Source organism: Notechis scutatus, chromosome 4, assembly GCF_049901735.1.
Source record: "Notechis scutatus isolate UNSWTSFEM ecotype Mainland chromosome 4, rNotScu1.2, whole genome shotgun sequence".
Lineage (NCBI taxonomy): Eukaryota > Metazoa > Chordata > Lepidosauria > Squamata > Elapidae > Notechis > Notechis scutatus.
Window position 1 is genome coordinate 28091155 of NC_142012.1, and position 20370 is coordinate 28111524.

At 33.8% G+C, this 20370-nt stretch overlaps 1 protein-coding gene across 7 annotated transcripts in view; it reads left to right on the top strand.

Moving 5' to 3' along the window:
• LRBA (LPS responsive beige-like anchor protein) overlaps nucleotides 1–20370 on the top strand; it is a 351486-nt gene that overhangs the window by 255330 nt on the left and 75786 nt on the right. For all 7 annotated transcript variants that reach the window (XM_087963037.1, XM_026668758.2, XM_026668760.2 and 4 more), the window contains 3 exons: nucleotides 7147–7287; nucleotides 9243–9362; nucleotides 18941–19093. In XM_087963037.1, coding sequence (XP_087819163.1) covers nucleotides 7147–7287; nucleotides 9243–9362; nucleotides 18941–19093 — 414 coding nt within the window. The remainder of the gene's footprint in view (nucleotides 1–7146; nucleotides 7288–9242; nucleotides 9363–18940; nucleotides 19094–20370) is intronic.

Here is a 20370-nt window from a genome sequence, read left to right on the forward strand (position 1 = left end):
AGAATGAGAGTGCTGATTCAATGAGAATGCAAGTATTAGGTATAGCAATATTAAGGAATTAAATAGGAATTAAAAGGCAAAAGGACAGGAAGCTGGAATGACAATGACATTAGCAGGTTTTATGTCAAAGTATAATGAATGGAAACAGATTTTAAATATTCTATAAACTAACATTCCAGTCTAAATCTAGCTCCACCATTCCATAGATTTTTTTTCTTCAGTCTTCAGTCTCAGACTCCTGGGATTGTTTTTTCAGCTTATCTGGCTTTAAATCAAACTGGGAAGAGGTTCCTACTCATCCCATGAGTAATGTGCATAAAGAGAAAATGGACTTGCCTCTTCATCTTTTAAAAAGCTAACCTGAAAGGGAAATCTTTCCATGCCTGATTGGCTCTTTAGCATTTGATTTTCTGGGGTTTGTTTGTCCTTGCTTATTACCTATATAGACAAGTTGGATTTGTGACATATCAGATTTAGGATTTCCTTTAACTCTTTCATGTCTGAATGGCTTCTAGTAAGAATTTATTTTGTATCACAACCTTTTTCATTACAATTTGAAACTTCTAATGACAATATAAACAAACAGAAAATCATGTTTCTAATGCCTAATTAGTGTAACTTATAATGTGAATTATACAGTGTGTAGGCTATTATATATTATATTTGTTAATACAATAGTAAGTAGCAATTGATCTTTTAAAACGGGAAGGGAGAGTTTTATATGCTATAAAAGGCATACTGTGATCACAAGCAAAGTGATTCATAGTGTAAAAATTACTAATCATTAGTATATTTTCCTCAGGGTTTCAAAAATAAGAGCCTGTGTAGGAAAGTATCACAGTTCATGTTCAGTGTTAGACTTGAGTTTTAGAAAATACAATGGAACAAATATGGTTTGGATCATTCAGCTTGCATAGTCCAAACTAATCCAATGATCATTAACCATGATAACATTTACTAGAATATCCTGAAGACCAGATGTTTTTGGAAGAATGAAGGAACCAAAGTGCATTTGTATGATACTCTTTATTATTTTACATCCTGGTATTTTAATGAACAAACATTACATTATAATCTCTTCATGTTTGTTTAAGCTGTGTAAATATAAGGAGTAACATTTTTTTCAGTTGTACATCAATGTTACGGTAGGATCAGTCCTCATTTTGAAAACCAAACTAGCCTTATTTTTTTTTGCAGTGTATAAATTAAACATGGGGCAAATAATGATTTTTGTATCATGAAGTTGGCAGGTTATGTTTGCATTCTGCTTCTCTATATTGCAGGGCCATCTTAACAGCATTATGGGCCCCAGGCAAAGAAGTGTACTGGAGTCCCTACAACAACTACTCACAGGAATAAAAATGTAAATGGTTGATAAAATTAAACATATATTTGCATGTTAGTATTAATAAAAGATGCAGTAAAATGTAATAAATATGTTGCTGTATTTAAATGATACAAGGTGCATTGAAGGGTTAACATACACAGATTAGTATGGGGCCCCTATGCTCATGCGGCCCATGAGCAAGTGCCCATCAGGCTCATGCATTAAGACAGCCCTGCCATATGGCTTTGGCTGCTTGATTTATTTTGGTTTCTTAGCTATGCTATTTTGTTTTCCAAATCTGATGTTGAAACGCATCTTAAAAAGCGAACCACCAACAAATATAATTATCAGATATATACAGAATATACATACAGTGAAGAGTTAGATGATATGAAAAGAAACCAGGATATATGTCAGTTGAAAGGTAAAATTTTAGTAATTTGGATAGCTAACTGTAGTTTCTCTTGGCAGAACTTTAAAAAAGTCCACGACAAATGTTGGCTTTAAAATTGTTGAGCTCTTTTAGCTGCATCTAACTCTAATTGCATCTTTGTAATTGCTGCATCCTTTGAGGCAATAAGTAAGATCTATTGCAGTACTATAGGTCAGAGGTCTACTTTAAGTTGCCTATTTTTTCAGGGAAAGCCATTCTCTTGGGTAGATCAGTGAACTGCAGTTGTAGCACGCTTTGCATAAACTCATTTATGGCCCATGCATCACAATTGGTAATTTCCTAGTTTTGGCACCCTTAGAAAATAATACCATTTCAGATCCAATTAAGCAGACCAGTAGTTATCTGCTCATTTTAAAATATGATACAAAAAGAAAAAGAGAAACAGCCTTTCATGGAGAAGATTTTAGAATGTAATGCTTTTCCTCAGAATAGCTAATAATTAGTTAACTATTTAGAAAACCCCATAGCTGTTGTCAGGAAAATATGGGTAAGCATAGTAAAATGTATTAGCCCAATACACTGTCTCCATTTTATTCTGAAGCTGCTGAGAAAGCAGTGATATAGAGCACTGTCATTACAGATCTATTGTTATAAGGGTTCCACAGTTTTCTGTGTACTGCCATTAATTTATAGTAGAAAACAATATGTAGCCTTCCAAATGCAGCAAAGCAGAATCTTTTAATGAGGTGGATGTTATTACCACAATAAATCAGTGCATTTGTGTAATGTATAATTCAATGTGTTATTCCCACTGTAACTTCTCTGAGTAAGCTGATAGTGTATCATTGTCACCGCACAGTCTTAGAGTCCTTTATTTCTAAGACCTTCCTCCATTTGGTGATCTTTTTTCTAATTTGTCTGCAAATAAATGTGGAATGGTTTGATAGTTGTCCTATTGCCAGGTTCTTGAAACCCAGTGTTAAAAACAGGAGGATTAAAAATCAATAGGGTAGATTCTTGTTCACCATATGATACTTATATTCTTTTTTCAAAAGAGAGTTAAATCAATTCTAACTGGTTTTAGCTTTATATTCAGCAGATGTAATTTTATAACTATTGATCGGTAGTAGTCATTTGGAGATAATAAAAACGAGAGCAGTTAAAAGCATCCATTTGAAAAGCGTTAGTGTTATGTAGATGCTGCACCAAAAAAGCAAAACCATCCACTCTAATATCTTTTTTATAAACAAAAGCTAGAGTGCCTGATTACCACAGAGCAAAAACTAAGTAGTATTTATAATGGTTCATTGACAATAAATAAAATAATTAAAATTTGAATAAGCTATTTTTTCTTCTCTTTCAACTCCTTGGTAAAAGGAATATTCATTGATTTTTTAAATTTTTTAAATCAAATTTCCTACCAGGGTATGTTTTAAAAGGCCTATTTAGATCTGATAGTATATGGGGGAAGAAATAAATGTAACAACATAGTTACATTATCAAATAACAAAGTTAATTATATTGTCTGCTACCAATTTGTAGTTCATTTTTAATTTCTGTGTTCTAAGTATTAGATCACTGAAATTATCACATGATGATATGTCAAAATCAGCAAATGATGTAATATACAACCATTATTGTTTTGGTTTGATGAATTCCAATAAATAAATAAATAATCACAGGACTATGTGGAAATATCTTCAAAAGTTCAAGAGGCATTAGCTTCTCTAGTGCCTTTATTACAGAAATATTTGTACTATCCTCATCTCACCATTACTGTATAAATAAGGTGCACGTGACAATTTTATAGTTTTCTGCTACTTTCAGACACTAATTCTACCACAACATACAATGTTGCCAAGTTTTGCATAGCAGCAATCAAAATTTGTCAGATGATACAAAAGCCAGCTTTAAGGCATATTTGATTTTTTAAGTTGAGTTTTATGTTATGATAGTTTTAGTTATATATTAACTTTTATGAGCTTTTTTGTATGTATATATTTATTTATAACTTTTATAGAGTTATAAATAATTATAAACTGTGACTAAAGTTATCCTTTTTTCCAGTACTGCTAGAGACCACATTATATCAGCTTGCTTAAAAGTTATTGGAATTTCACTCCTTAGGATAATCCTTTTTTCACTAGGTTTTGAAAATGCTCATAAGCATCTTTAAAAAGCATATTTGGGATACTGATTTCCAATCAGTTGAACTCTGGTTCCCTGTTTTGCAGATCTTTATCAGGTCTTTTCAAATGAGCATGCATCAGCCTGATACCTAGTTTCTATCATAGTCCTGAAATTTTGCCAGATTGTCACTTTGGCCAGGCAGAATACATTTCCTTCTATGGTCCTGAGGAGACACTACAAAAATATTTCCTCACAACATTAATGTGCTTGTAGAAACATCTCTGTAGTGTCCTTAAACCATGTAGCTTTTCATTGTCCTTTCTAAAGAGAATTCCCAAAACAGTTTATCTATCCTATACTGCTGAAATTCCCTGGCAGAGAGCTTGACTTCTAGTTGTCATTTCTCAGGTCTGACTATTGTTTTAAAAAATCCTGCTGGGTTACCTGATTCAAACCACCATCTGTACCATCTTCCTTTCCTGGGGACTGAAATGTATATTAATGTATTTTTTGTTTTTTAATGCATACACACACACGATGGCTGACCTTATGGTCAGATTTGATTCTATGTAATTTTATGTAGTTTGGCTGAGTTTTCTTGTATCAAAATATAAAAATAACAGGGTGGCAAATAGTAGGTAAACAACATTGGTGTGTCACGATAGGATTAAAACTAGTGACTTGATTTATATAATTATACCTTATTATTATTCCAAAACTATAATGATGAAGTTTCTGTCTTTTACAATTGTAGTATATGCTTAAGTGTTAATCATATTAGAAAGTCAAGATATACATTTAAGACAAAGAAGTACATATTGAGGTCCACTAAAATATTATTAAGTAATTTAGTAAGTTAATTTATATTCTATACCACCATATTTCCTAAAGAATCATAGCAGTGCTACAGCTTTGATATTTTATAAAGATGGGCATATTTAGCAAATCTACTGTCTGCTTTAACTTTCCAAATGAAAATGCTGAGATTCTTGAAAGTAAAGCAGATTTCTATGAACAGGTTTTCAAAATATTTGGTCCACCACTTGGTAGATTGTCATGAATTGCATTACTACCACTACTTAGTAAATAGTTTACAGTGTACATGCAAAATAATTGGCATTTATGGAAACAAAAGTGAATTGTATTAAGGAATATTCATATTAATAGCATATTTCTATAGTGTATTAACTGGATGCATATTGTAAGCTAGAAATGCCACTTATTCATTCAGTCTTCTTCACAAGATGGATTTGTTTTTATAACAATTTCTGTCATGTGCCATTTTTTGGTTATTTAGGGCTTGCAGTTCTTAATTTTAAAAGAAAAGTGCAGCTATTAGGCATTAGGTCTCACTGCTCTATCATTTAGTAAGGTCCTTGCTTATCAATGGAGACCGAGTGGAGCAAGTGGCCAGTTTTAAGTTTCTGGGTGTTACCCTAAAAGAGGACCTGACCTGGGGTGCCCACATTGCAGCCCTGGTCAAAAGGCCCCAGCAGAGATTATACTACCTGAGACTTCTCAGAAAACAACAACTGAATGAAAAACTGCTGGTGACCTTCTACCGCTACACCATAGGGAGCATTTTAACATACTGCACCTCTGTATGGTTTGCCAATTGCACAGTGGCAGATAGGACAGCACTCCAGAGGATTAACATCATTACCCAGAGGATCATTGGTTGCCCTCTCCCCTCTTTGGAAGAGCTTTATAGCTCCCGCTGACTTAAGAAAGTTCAAAACATTCTCAAAGCTCCATCTCATTATGGGCACCCTTTTTTTTGAACTATTACCATCTGGCAGACGGTACAGAATAATAAAAACAAGGACAAATAGGCTGAAAAACAGCTTCTATCCCAGGGCAGTAGCTCTTTTGAATTCTGCTATATAGTGCAGTATTGGTGCAGTGTCGGGGGGGGGTGGGGGGTGTTGGTTCAATGTGTGAAGGGTGAAGGATGTGTGTTTGTGTGTATTTTCATGGTCATGATGTGCACTGAAGATGGTGTTTGATTTCGTTGTAGGGGGTGCAATGACAATAAAGTAAAGTAAAAAAAAGTTCTCATTAAATATAGTGGATAAAAAGTGACAGAAAAACCTTTGAGCATACTGAAACATCTTTGAACAAAATGATTATCAGAAATAAGTATCAATGGGAAAGAAAATCTGGGTTTTCTATTTTGTTCAATTTAATGTTAATGATAGTACAGGTAGTCCTCAATTTACAAAAGTTCATTTAGTGACCATTCAAAGTTACAACTGCACTGAAAAAAGTGATTTATGACCGTTTTTCACAATTACAACCTTTGCAGCATCACCCATTACCAGGTGATCAAAATTCAGATGCTTGGCAGCTGGCTCACATTTATGATGGTTGCTGTGTCCCAAGGTCATGTGATTCTCTTTCGCGGCCTTCTGACAAACAAAATCAATGGGGAAGCCAGGTTCACTTAACAACCAGGTTACTAACTTATTGATTGTAGTGGTCCGCTTAACAGTTGACAAGAAAGATCATAAAATGGGGCAAAACTCACTTAACAAATGCCTCACTTAACAACAGAAATTTTGGGCTCAACTGTGGTAATAAGTCAAGGACTACCTGTATTAAGATCTTATTTTTGATATTAATATTCCATAACTGGAAACTGGATAAAATGTTTAAAATGTCCATTCCTTCTTCCACTGAAGCCCTGATCAAATATACTTCTATACTTCTTTTGGAGATGCTTCCTGGTAAGAAAATCCTGTATCAATAGGTTATAATGTATGGCTTTTGGAACCATATGAGTTGGCATACTCGCGTTGTAAAAATTTCTATCACATTATTGCTAGGCCTATAAAAATAAGTTATTAAGCAGCAGTCCCCCATGTTGATATAGAACTTTGTGAACATATTGAAGTGGAATTGTGCCAGAGGAAATAATCCAATATATTTAAGAGACATTGGACCAAGTACTCCTTGTAGGTTTCCTTTTGTAAAATTTGCAGTAGTAAAAAAGAGTTATTAGAATGAATAATCCAATTAAATAAATGCAATTTTATATTCCTGAAATAGTTATCTTGTTATCATCACATGATAGCAAGATAACTATTTCAGGAATATAAAATTGCATTTATTTAATTGTATTATTGTATTATTCATTTCGCACCAACGTAGTTCTGTGTTTTATACCTCATTATATTAAATTGTAATAATAACAATAACAAAACAACAACAATAATAATACAATTATGTATTTATTGCTTTACAACAACTGCTGATGAAGTGATACACTAAACTGTGTTCTATTTCTTTTTCCTAGCCTATTGGTGCTCTTAATCCCAAACGAGCTGCATTCTTTGCAGAACGCTACGAAACCTGGGAAGATGATCAAGTCCCAAAGTTTCATTATGGCACTCATTATTCAACAGCCAGTTTTGCACTCACTTGGTTGTTAAGAATTGTAAGTGTGTATTAGAATGTTTTTATGTATATGCATAAAGAAGGTACTCAATGGTTAGATAAGGTGGGTTCAATACTTTATGTGGAATCATGCAACTGAATAGGTTTGTTTTTAGATCATGAGAAATAAAGTACCATATTTTTTGCACTATAAGATGTTCCGGAACTTAAGACACACCTAGCTTTTGGGGAGGAAAATAAGAAAAAAAAAATCTGCCTCTGCCTCCCAGCATCCACTGGTATTCATCTGGCTGGCATCCTTGCAGCAAACAGCCTGGTCAGCTTCAGCATGTTATTGCAGCCTGATTCAGCATGAGCAGCTGATTGGCGGTTGGATCAGCCTTCCGGATATTGCCAATCAGCTCTTCCAGGCTAATCACTGCCATTTGGCGGCGGCGATCAGTTGTGGCGGCGAATAGCGGCAATCAGCGATGGCGATCCCCACCGCCTGGAAAAGCTGATCAGTGGTATTCTGGAATGCTGATCCAATTGCCAATCAGCTGCTCGACAGCAAAGTCTACAACATTCCCCAATGGCAATTGCAGTTACAGGCGGCGGCAATGAATGCTGCTGCCTCACCAACCTCCTCCCCCTGCAATATTCGCTCCATAAGACGCACAGACATTTCCATCCACTTTTTTTTGGGGTGGGGGGAGTGCGTCTTACAGAGCAAAAAATTATACTTCATAAAAAAGGAAGGTAGAGTAGCCTTTGGATTTTTTTTCCAGTTTAAAACTGTGATTTGGTTATATGACCATTATTTAATCTGGAATGTAAAGTTCTTCTGCAGATATAATAGAATTTTTCCAATAATATATACTTGTAGATAACATGCAGTTGGATGGATTGATATATTGATGAAATGAACCAGGTTTCTGTAAAATAAACTGGAATTATGATTTACCTGATAGAAACTAATTTCTTTGGGAAAGCATTAGCAAGACGTCATTAATTAATCCTTGTTAGATTCATACAAGCAGACATAAATCCTAGCAGTAATTTATGGTACTTAGCTAATTTCAAGCAATTATCATCTAATATGTGCTTAGGTATCTTTTGACGAAGAGGAAATTTTTTTCAGTTGTTAACATTTTTCTCTCTTAATTGTTAACTATTTGCAGGAAGGTATGTGTGTATGTATAATATTCGTCGGGAAGATTTAGCTGAATAACAAATCTGCTAATATCCTTTATTTGAAGATTGCTTGTATTATGTCAAAGCTATTTAAATATCTTGGATCCATCTCTAGATGTCTTTTAATTTCTGTTCTGTATACAGTTAAGTGTATGTAAATGTTAGGTTGAATTATAACTGTAGTGAATGCACTAATGGAATAATAGAAGAAATACGGAAAATCTGCAACCTAGATTTTTCAGCAACCCTCCAAACAACACTGTAATATAGGTTTCTCTTTATATATTTTTGAAATGAATAGCTTGCATTATTATTTTTACTTCTTTCCAGAAACAAAGTATATCATTCCGTTCAGACAAGGTGAAGTACAGGTAGTCCTCAAGTTACGACCATGACTGAGCCCAAAATTTCTGTAGTTAAGTGAGTTTTCCCCCATTTTATGACCTTTCCAACACTGTTGTAAAGTGAATCACTGCAGTTGTTCAGTTAGTAACATGGTTGTTAAGTGAATCTGGCTTCCCCATTGACTTTGCATGTCAGAAGGTTGCAAAAGGTGATCACATGACCCCGGGACACTGCAACGGTCATAAATATGAGTCAGCTGATAAGCGTCTGAATTTTCATCATGTAACTATGGGGATGCTGCAAAGGTTGTAAGTGTGAAAAATGGTCCTAAGTCACTTTTTTCCATGCCTTTGTAACTTTGAATGGTCACTAAACAAATGGTTGTAAGTTGAGGACTACCTGAATTAGAAATATACAAAAAAGAAACTGCTGCTGCTTCACAAAGTATTTCATTTTCCTTTTTAATCATGTTTTTAGGAGCCTTTTACAACATTTTTCCTACACTTGCAAGGTGGGAAGTTTGATCATGCAGATAGAGCTTTCTCATCAGTTTCAAGGGCATGGCGTAATTGTCAACGTGACACATCTGATATCAAGGTAAAGCAAAATTTAAACTTTAAAATGTTGTGATGAAGGTAATGATGATTATTTTTCAGTGTGTAGAACTTTGAAGAATATAAGAGGTCCCTTATTTGAAATGATTATAATATAACTTTCAAGTAGGAACGTGGGAATTGAATTATCCTTTGTGTTTTGAACATGCAGGACGAATATTTGAATATTTATAACAATAGAATTGTTTAGTCTAACTTGGAAATAACTCAATACTGTTATAATAACCCAATACTGGGCTGGTGATATTTTTGTCAAACCATGACACTGAAATCTTTTAAAACAGATAGGTTATTCCTCAGCTTTGATGTAAAAGAAAGAATAAATATCTTCCTTAGCTTCTAAACATTTTTGAACTATAACATGGAGATATATACTGAGATCAATGAACAATCACTAACACCCAAGATACTAGCAAAATGGCAAAGGTGGATATCTGTCACAAAGTCAAGCAAATCGAATTCATGTATGTCTGAACTCTAATAGCATTTGCCAAAAGGTCAAAGTAGCCACTTAGTGATATAGTTTACTTGAAAAAAAAAAATTAAACATGATTTCATAAAAGAATGACATGATGTTCTCATCGAAGTATAAGACAGATTCATCAACTTCAGGATTAAGATCCAGATTGAATCATGTTTTAATGGCCTGATGTCAGTGATGCTTCCCCCCACCCCACCTTATAAGGTCAAAGTTATACATTTAAAACTTTCTCTAAAACAGCCATTTGGACCTAAACTGCTATAGCAGAAAGCTTTCTCTGCCATCTCTGTAGAATTGTCTGTCTAGACAGGACACTTGCAAACATGCACAAGCCAATCAGGAAGGCTTTTAAGTCTTGCAAGTCTTCCATATTAGATTTAAACAGTCTCCACAGTTAGGGTGAACTGAAGTTTTATAGCTCTTTGGCTATCACACAGGTATGTTAGGCTGTCTAATACCAGTTTTAAATTACTGTCAATGCTGGACCACAGAAGAACTAAACCACTGATTATTTTAACTGGAGGGAAGCTACTGGGGTTTTGCTAGTGACTTATTTTCCTGGTTGTTCCAAGGATTTTGCTTGTTTTATAATGACAGCTATTCTTGTCTAGTACTTTCACTGTCCACACAATCTTAATCTTAGTATGCAAGATATGGACAATACGGATCGTTTGCTCTGTTTGAGACTTTTTTTAATGACACTGTCTGGCTGAAGTAACTCAAGAACAGTGTGGATTCTGATAGTGATGGTATTATATAATCAGTACTAATTTTTTTTTACAATTTATCTGTGAGATACATGAACATCAGGATTCCAGCATTAAATGTATAAGCTGGTTATCCAGGCTAACAGTAAACATGGCAAAACCTGTGCATTATTGACCCTAGATCAGTGGTGGGATTCACATTTTTTTACTACTGGTTCTGTGGGCCTGGCTTGGTGGGCCTGGCTTGGTGGGCATGACAGTATAAAATCTCTAGTCAGAGGTCGTATTTGCCGATTCTCCAAATTACTCAAAATTTCCACTACCAGTTCTCCAGAACTGGTCAGAACCTGCTGAATATCACCTCTGCCCTCGATCTATTGGTTTATTAGAGTTTTGTGTCTTTAATTATTTGTGGATTCATTCTGTTTTTATTCTGGTTTTTTTTACTTTCACCTTGTAATCACAGTATATCTAAGAGGTCTAAAATTATGAGAAACTGTAAATAATACTTGAAAGAATTGTAATTAATGTAATCATGTTCTTAACATTGTTAGAAATGTCCATCTCTCTTAAAGATGGGTTTATGGGTTGGCAGGAGCTGGGGCAAGGATAGGAGCTGAACTCGTCATGCAGTTCTTGCAAGGTTTGTTGACATGTCAACAAACCCAGTGTCTTAACTGCTAGGCCCCTGCTTTGATATAATCTATACAATATTTTCAAGTTAGGATCTGGCTAAGATTAAATAGGTCAAGTATACTAAGGAGTTGATTTTTGACGACTGTGTGGTAATTTTGCATACCAAACCTAGAAATAATCAGTGTCTACATGCTTAATCCTTAGTTGACTTGTAAGAAGAGTTTCATGCACTCAGACTAAAATCTCTATTGATCCTATTGTCACATAATCAACAACAGCAATCAACTGCAGTGCAACAATCAGATAGATAGATAGATAGATAGATAGATAGATAGATGATAGATAGATAGATAGATAGATAGATAGATAGATAGATAGATAGATAGACACACAGAAAGAGTAAGAGAGAGAGAGAAAGGGAGAGGGAAAGGAAGGGAGAGAGAGAGTCAATGTTTAAATTCTAAGGTTATTCATCATCTTTTGAATTAATGGATAGTTGGCATGTTATTTGACGGCTTTGGACAATTGAGATATATTTATATAATGGCCATCTCTATCCTGGGAATTTTCCTTCTTGCTTGCTTCAGTCTTTATATATGTATGTATGTATGTATGTATGTATGTATGTATGTATGTATGTATGGTATTCAGCTTTGTTTGAGGTTTTCCACGTCATTATAGTTGTGCTTTTAGTTAGTAGCGCGTTCAGCAGAATCTCATCTGCCATCATCAGACTTCTGTATAGTGTTCGAACACTATACAGAAGTCTGATGATGGCAGATGAGATTCTGCTGAAACGTTGCTACAACTTTAAAAGCACAACTATAATGACGTGGGAAAATACCATACATATAAATACCCGTGAAAACTTAAGAATATATACATACATACATACATACAGTATTAAGAATTGTTGAAATTAATTTGTTAATTCATTAAATTACATATATGTTGTAGAATATATAATCATTACAGAGCAAGTAACTATTTAGTCAAATGTTTTCTGTCAAAAGATTAAAAAAACTTTTATCAACAATGTAATTATGCTCTAGGTAGTGCTTACTCACACAGTAAATACTTCTTTTCCAGATTTGCTTATCACAGCAGTATTTGGTTTTGTAAAAAGTTTACATAATTAATTATACAAGCATGTAAATCAGGAGTTGCCAACCTTTTGGACCTCAGGGACCACCAAACTCATAATTTTAAATTCCACGGACCAGAGACCCTGGTAAAATTCCAAAAAACTGTCTGCAGGAAAATGCCCCACCCAGTTTTCCTACCAATCGATCATTCTTTATTTGGAATCACAGGATACCATCTCCAGCTCTATTCTCGGGTGTGGGGGACGGAGAGTGGGGAGACTTTTGGCTTCATGCAAGGAAAGCAGCAGAAGCAGCAGAAGTCTTTCTTTCCCTCCCCCAAACTTTGCCAGAAATGAGTCTTTGTGAGACTTGTCGTGCTGGCGCAGCCTCGTGGAGCAGGATGCCTTGCAGGGTCCCAAAGACTCATTTCTGGCAGAGTTTGGGGAAGAGAAAGAATGACTTTTGCTACTTTCCTTGTGTGCAGCAGCCCGGTGGCCAGGCCAGCTGCATGGGGGTTTTGGGGCAAGTTTCCCCCCTCTGCCATTTCTTCCCTCCCCTCACTACCTCATGTTATTCCCAATGCAAGCAACACAAACCTTGTGTTCCCACGGGCCATGGGGGTGGCGCAGCCTTGTGTTCCTACGCAGCCTGGATTAATTGCTTTTGGGGGTGACATTTTTCTGCGGACCACCAAAATTTTCTCACAGACCACCAGTGGTCCCCGGCCCACTGGTTGGCGACCACTGTTCTAAACTAGCTTTGAGGTTTAGAAATTTCAAAATATCTGGAAAGTATCAGGTTGAGGACAATTGATGTACAGATAGTAGATAATTTCATTCGCTTTATAAAAATGACACAGCAAAATTGTTATTAATCATTAAATAGTAATGATACATTTATCAATATACAGGGCTACAAGCAGAGATGCAAAATTCAACGTCAAAATCATGGAACAATAATTTAAATATTGCATAGTTCCCATAATCCATTCTTTCCACATGTCCTATTTGTTTCATAATGATGTAATTGTAGTAACAAAATCTTATATGAGGTGGTGGTGATGATGATGATGACAGCAAGATGAATACAATAATTATTTTAAGAGCTATATTGTTATAAAGCTTGCTTTTGACATATAGTGAATTTGCCTAAATTCATCTCATTCCTTTTCAACTTTGTTCAGAAGAGTGTGACTACCTTTATTTGGTACATGATACATCAGAAGAAAATTACCTGCAGTAAAAGTCAAATTGTAGTTAACTATGTCAAAGTTCACATCTGCCTAATACTTTAAAGGTAGTTTTGAAAGGTAAAATATGTTTTAGGTTTTATTTAACTATGGAGTAAAAACATATGTTAGTTGAGCATGAATAGGGACTGAGGGAAAGCATTAACACCTACCTGACAGTAAAGTAAAATTGAAAAAGGAGTTTTAGTTTATCTAATATTCTATCCTGCCACATAGTTATTAGATTGTAACAGTAAGTTCAAATTGGCAGAAAAGAGCTTGTATAATGTAAAAACAAAACAAAAGTTAGGAGTTCAAACAAAAATTAAATGGCAGTTAAAGGATTGGTTGATGCTTTGATCATAAGTCCAGGGCTTTTATGGCCTGATGACAAGGATTGGCTTTAACCTCATGTATATCTATATATAATTTTATTTCCTTAGGTTTGATGTAAAAAAGAATGAAAGAAGCTGAGCATGGGATGAATGTCTATCTGTGGAAACTGTTCAAATAACAGAATAAACTTATTAAGCATTGTATCTTCACTCTTTTATTATAACAGCTAGTTTGGTATTTGAACCAGGAGAATAGTCAGCATTTAATCTCCCTTAATGGCTCTCGTAGACAAGGATGTAAGAGCCAGTTTAATTTAGTAGTTAAAATACCAGGCTAGAAATCAGGAGATGGTGAGTGTTGGCCCTTCCTTAGGCACAGATCACCTGCTTTTCTTGTTTGTTTGAAGACAAGAGTCTAAAAACAGAAAATGTTTTGTTTAAAGAGGTACAAGTATGAGGTGGATGTGTCTGTTCTCATTATGATAATTCTAGCAATGAACAGAACAGAGGTTTCTGTCCTCTTTCCTAGCAAAACAAATAAATGAAAATCAGCTTTAACAATATAATCTGTAACAAATATATGTTGATGAGGCTTTATCTGATAACATTTGTGGATATCTAACTAGAGCACAGTAAATAATCATAATAATTTTTTTATGTATATTAGCTATATTAGTTTTTACAGAGACCCTAGGACTAGGTTGACATAAGATTTGAACAAGTCTTGGAACTTCACTTATCATTAATTGACAGGATTATATCCTGCCTTTCATTCTTCTAAGGATACTTAATACATGTATGTTAAGTCATCTGCAAAAAGAGTCATTTAAACAATACATTGTAGGGCACAAATGTGTAGTACCAATGTGTAGCAAATAAAATAGAGGGGAATAAAAAGGAAAACACTAAAAACTTTCAAAGCAAACACTAACGGTTCAAATAACAGTTCAGTTTGATAGCTGAGGTACAGAAATCTTTAAAATAAGTTGGAGATTGAGATTATGTGTTTATATTGGTGTGTGTGTGTGAGTGAGTGAGTGAGTGAGTGAGTGAGTGAGTGAGTGAGTGTAAGGAATAACTTATTTGCAATTCTATGACTTATTTGTTGCAAAAAGATCTTTACAAAGTCATAAAGTATACTCCTTAATGTAGGAAAATGTGGATGCTGTCCTGTTAGAAGTAACCATGGAATTCTTTAATACTAATAGAAACCACACTTGTTAATAAATTATTTGACCATTAAATTGATTTTTGCATTTATTTTTTATTTGATATAATTAAATTTCATTAAGTCAGTGTTGACTCTTAGCTACCACATTTCCTCCAAGAGAATCTGTCCTTTATTTAGTTGGTGTAAATTTCTAACAACTCCCTGAAACCTTTACAAAACGCAAAGTTCTTTCTAGAGGAGTGACTGGCATTGGGAAAGAGGAGGAGAAACAGGAAACTTGTGTTTCCTCATTCTTCAAATTGCTTTCAGATTGTCTTTTTTCCTCTGAAACATTCAGGGAGATATAAAATATTATGTAGAAATGCTATACCAGAAATGCACCATAGCAGTTAATAATCCTTGACCTGGATTATTGGAAATGATTTAGAATTCTTTTGGATTTCACGTAAACAGAAACACACTGCCATTAATTAAAACAGCTATACACTTTTGCAAGTTTCTGCAAGAACATGAAAAATCATTCCACTGATTTGGAAAGCTAAGTCATTAGAAACCTCAAAAATATAGCTGCTTTAATTAAAGGAAAAGAGGAAATATTGTACATCTTCATAGTCATTGTAGCTCTGGTTCATAAATTTAATGATATTTTACTTACATTAGATTACTCACTATTTTACTGAATTGAGCTTAATGTAAATGCAACCAAAGCTATATCATTAATGGCAGATTAGCGTAAACAGTTACTAATTTCTCTGAAAAATAATGGGCACAATAACAGGAATGATTTTAGAAAAGACAGCTATTGGCAAGATTTTTGCCTATTATTTATAGCAAAAGATACCTTTGACTCTTTCTGAATACCAATATAGATGTTAGTTCTTCTAGAAATAAAATGGACATAATATTTTAGATTATATTGCATTCATGATTAAGGTATTCAGATTTGTATGACATTTGGTTGATAAGAGAATTTAAAATTAAATCAAGAACAATTTGTATGATTTCTTTTCTATTAAATCCAATATATATTTAAACTAAATATATGTAAATATTTCCATTTCTCTTGTTTGTTTGTTTGTTAAATTTATTTGTCACCTATTTCTTTAGTCCATAAAATACCTCCACATATATCTCTGGAGTTTATTTTAAGGAGACATTTTGCATTAATCATACTGTGATCTTGTTTTAGAATAATTCACATGCCTGTATACAAATATTCAGCATACATAGCTGTGCTGTTTTTCACAAGGTCTGAGGTGATAATAGCTTAATTCTTGCTTCATTTTTTCTGCTTTTGCTCTAGTAACTCTAGGCTGACCTTGTCTATAATCTGATGACCTGGTATTGCACTCAGCTATTTGGAAACTGTTCTTGCCATAGTTGACCCTGAGGGTGGTATCTGGAAGACCACTGATCCATTGACCCATGTCAAGAGTGGATTTAGAATCTGATACACTGGGCCTCTAACATCGTTAACCACTGGGGCCAATGCACAGAATGTGGTTTTCTGCTTATTAAATAGAAAGTAGTTTTCACTTGTTGGAAGAAAGACCAATTTTACACCATTTACTTGCAATGAAATCATTTCCTAAAGCAATTACAAATATTAAGTCTTTTCATTCATGAAGTGTTTGTTAAAAGAAATTGATAGAATTCCCAGAAGAATTAATTGCTTTCCCTAATCTGTTTTTGTAAACATTTTATAATGTTTTGTTATGGTAAATATTAACATCAGCAAATAAAATATATTTTCTACCTTGAGAAATATGTGAAACAGACAAATAATAATAACATATATTTATTATTTTTATTTTCTAGTTTAAGTGTGGTACACCACAATGTAATTAGAAGAAAGATAGCCCTACACTACTGTACTCTCAGTATAACTGACAGCTATGATAAAATCTTCATATTGTACATTCTGTTCAACTGTTTGGATATTTAATCAGTTTCAATTTGAATAGTTTATTTTAACATTTTAACATATCAAATTAATAATGCCCAGTTTTTTTTAATAATCTGAAGCATTTCTTATGAGTATATAAAATAAAAACATGACAAAGTTCAACATTATTAAGAATCTTAAGTATCTTGTAAAATAGTTTTATATTTATATTATTTAATATTTTCATTTAATACCTAATGCCTTAATATTAATATTTTCAATTTCTATTAACTTTTAATTAAAAATGTAACTCTTGCCCAGTCTAAAGAAGCATAGGGACAATTAGTTTCATTAAGATGTAAATATTTGTCCTCATATTTTTAAAATAATGCAATTCAGCATTATGTTTGAACTTAAATAAAATCTATCCAGTCTTTAACTATGATTTTTTTAATAACAATTTTAATTTATGGGTATAAAATTAGTTCTGTCAGTAAACTTGATTTACATAAATTACAGAGTATAATTTAAGAACAGTACCATGTGGCAATCAAGAGAAAGCAATTAATTTTTTATATTTTTATAAAAAATATAAATATAAATATTGTTATATTTATAACAGAAAGAAATCTGCCTGCAAGGATCTGTCATGTAAATCTAAATCTTAGTATTAAGACTGTTGTATGTGTTTATATACAATACCCATCTCTTAGATGCGTCACATGGGATAAAAAGATAGTATTACAATAAAAAAATATATCTTCCTAGTGCTATTTTCTTATGTCCCTACTAGCCCTCCTGAAACAGATGTAAGTGGTGCAGTGAGTTGCCAGAATAAGAGTATTATAGAAAATCAAATACATACCCTGATTCCATTACCAGAATTTTGGAGAAACTAATGTCCTGTAAAATGGAGTTTATAATGTGCAGCTCTTAATGTGGCATCATAAATTTCAAAATAACTTTTACATATGAGAACTTGGTTGGGGTCATTTCTTAAAATACATATATTTTATTGAAATAGAAAACAGCAATTCAAATAAATTTACAAAGAATAAACTTCTAGTTATAATAAATCATAATTGAATGAAGTTGATGATCATAGAATAAATCTTTCACAAAGTGAGAAAGAGCTTTTGGATTCAAACCAACTGATTAGTCAATTGTCTCAATTAATTATTATTTTTCCACCCTTCTATATATATTATATTTTGTCTGACACTTCTTTAAAAAGTTATCCAGCAATTAAGTATCTTTACGGCTAATATTGATAAGGAGACTGCTTTAATAGAAGTTTACTCATTCTAAATGCTTTACATTATCATTGCAGTAGCCAATTTTCCTAAAAATTGGTGCCACCATTAACTTCCAGTTACACACTTAAGTTTGCAATACTTTATTGTTGTATACATAATATCAGTGCATCTTATAAGAACTCATTTGCTAACTTGAGTATGTTACTCCGTGCTGCTTACACAAGCATAGCAATTTTCTGCCTAAGCAAGGGGTTGGACTAGACTACCTCCAAGGTCCCTTCCAACTTAGTTCTTCTAGTCTAGTCTTTAGTATCTAGCATCTTAAAGGAATATGAGCTGATCATTTAGACACATTTTTCTGAATCTGCTTTTGAAATCAGATGCAGAATATAATGCTACACGTTTACAATATACTTTAATTTAGTGTGTATTTAATGTTTTTAAACATTCTTTAAAACAAAGTTAAAAATATATTATGGGTTTGAAATGTTACAGTTTCCATTATTTTAAAGAATACTAAAATTTAGTGCTTTAATTTCAGACTAAACTGTGTTTAGACACTTAAACATACTTAATATTCTTTCATTCAACATTTCAAATATGCGTTTATTTACCACTATGAGCAAGTTTTCTGTAACATTTAATACATGTAAAGTGAAAATATTATTCTATATGCATAATGAAAGTACTTTCCATTGCATTCACTATCTCTTTTAAGTGAGTGACTTCTATGATAACCCAATTTATTACATGTCACTGGTTTTCATTTCCATATAGGAGCTTGTTCCTGAATTTTATTATCTACCTGAGATGTTTGTCAATTTCAATAATTACAATCTTGGAGTGATGGATGATGGAACAGTGGTGTCTGATGTTGAACTTCCACCATGGGCCAAAACCCCAGAAGAATTTGTTCGCATAAATAGACTGGTAAGATAACAATCAACTATTCATTGTGTTAAGATATGAGCTTTCTAAAAAAAAAAAAAAAGTAATTTTAACCATGCAAAGCTGCAGTTTATGTAGCTTGGAATAAAAACAGTTATTTTAGGAGACTGGGAATCTCTAAAGTTTGACATTTATTTTTAATTTAAATATTGGTGCTAATTATTAATCATATCACTAAAATGGTAAAATATGTTAATAGCATTAGCAGAGCTTTTATTAATGTTTTCATGTAATTATCATCCTACTACTTCTTCCTAATACTTTTCAATTCAATGTTTAGATTCCTTATGATACCTTTCCTGGCTTCTCAAAATTTAGCTATCATTAAAATTATTTAAGTCTCTAGTAGAATACTGAAAGTTACTTCAAATGTATATATGTTTACATAACTCATTAGGTATTATATTGCCACTTAAGAAAAAAAACTATAATGGAACAATATTTTAAAATTTTATTGAAAGCGTACGGTATACAGATACATGAAAACGGTTCATAAGGGGGACTTCCGGTTTGCAAGCTTTCGGCGGTGGCAGGGATTCGCAACCGCGCGATCCCTGCTGCGTTCGCCGCCAAGGTTCCCCCAATCCATTTGGATCTGGGGGATATAGCTGCCCCGTAGAGGCAGCTGAAGACAGGGAGGATCCGGCAAGGGGCTTGGGGGTGCCGCAAACCCCCTCCCCAGACGGCTAAACCCCCTTTTCCCGAGGCGGAGGAACGGCGGTCAGCAATGGCCACCACGAAGAAAGCTGCAGCCGGACAAGCAGGTGCAGGAGGGAGAAAGCTGGAAGAACAGTGAAAGTTGCTTCTAACCGGGACAAGATGGGAGAAAGTGACCTGGAACCTTGAAAGCTGCTAAGTATATATTGTTCCTTGTGAGAGTTACAAGCTGCGAATACACTAAAGGGGAAAGTTTTTTTCTTTGTTCTACTCTCCTTCCTAAAGTGACAGCGGAGAAGAAGAAAAAACCTTTTTGGCTGTGAGTGGGAAGGGAGAGGGGAAAAAATTGGAGCAAAATTTGAAAATAAGGAGAAGATTGCCTAGAATTGCAAAGAGTTGTTAAACATTAAAAAACTTCCAAAAAATATATTTGAAAAGGATTTGTGATTACTTTAGCCCCAGAAAAAGAAAGTGAAGAAGAAGAAGGTATTTAAAAGAAACAGCCTGTTTGGATTGTTTGGTGATTTTGGAACCTTTGAGAATTACTTCTGATTAAAACATCTGGGTGGTTGTTTGGAAAAAAAAATTTCTCTACACAATGG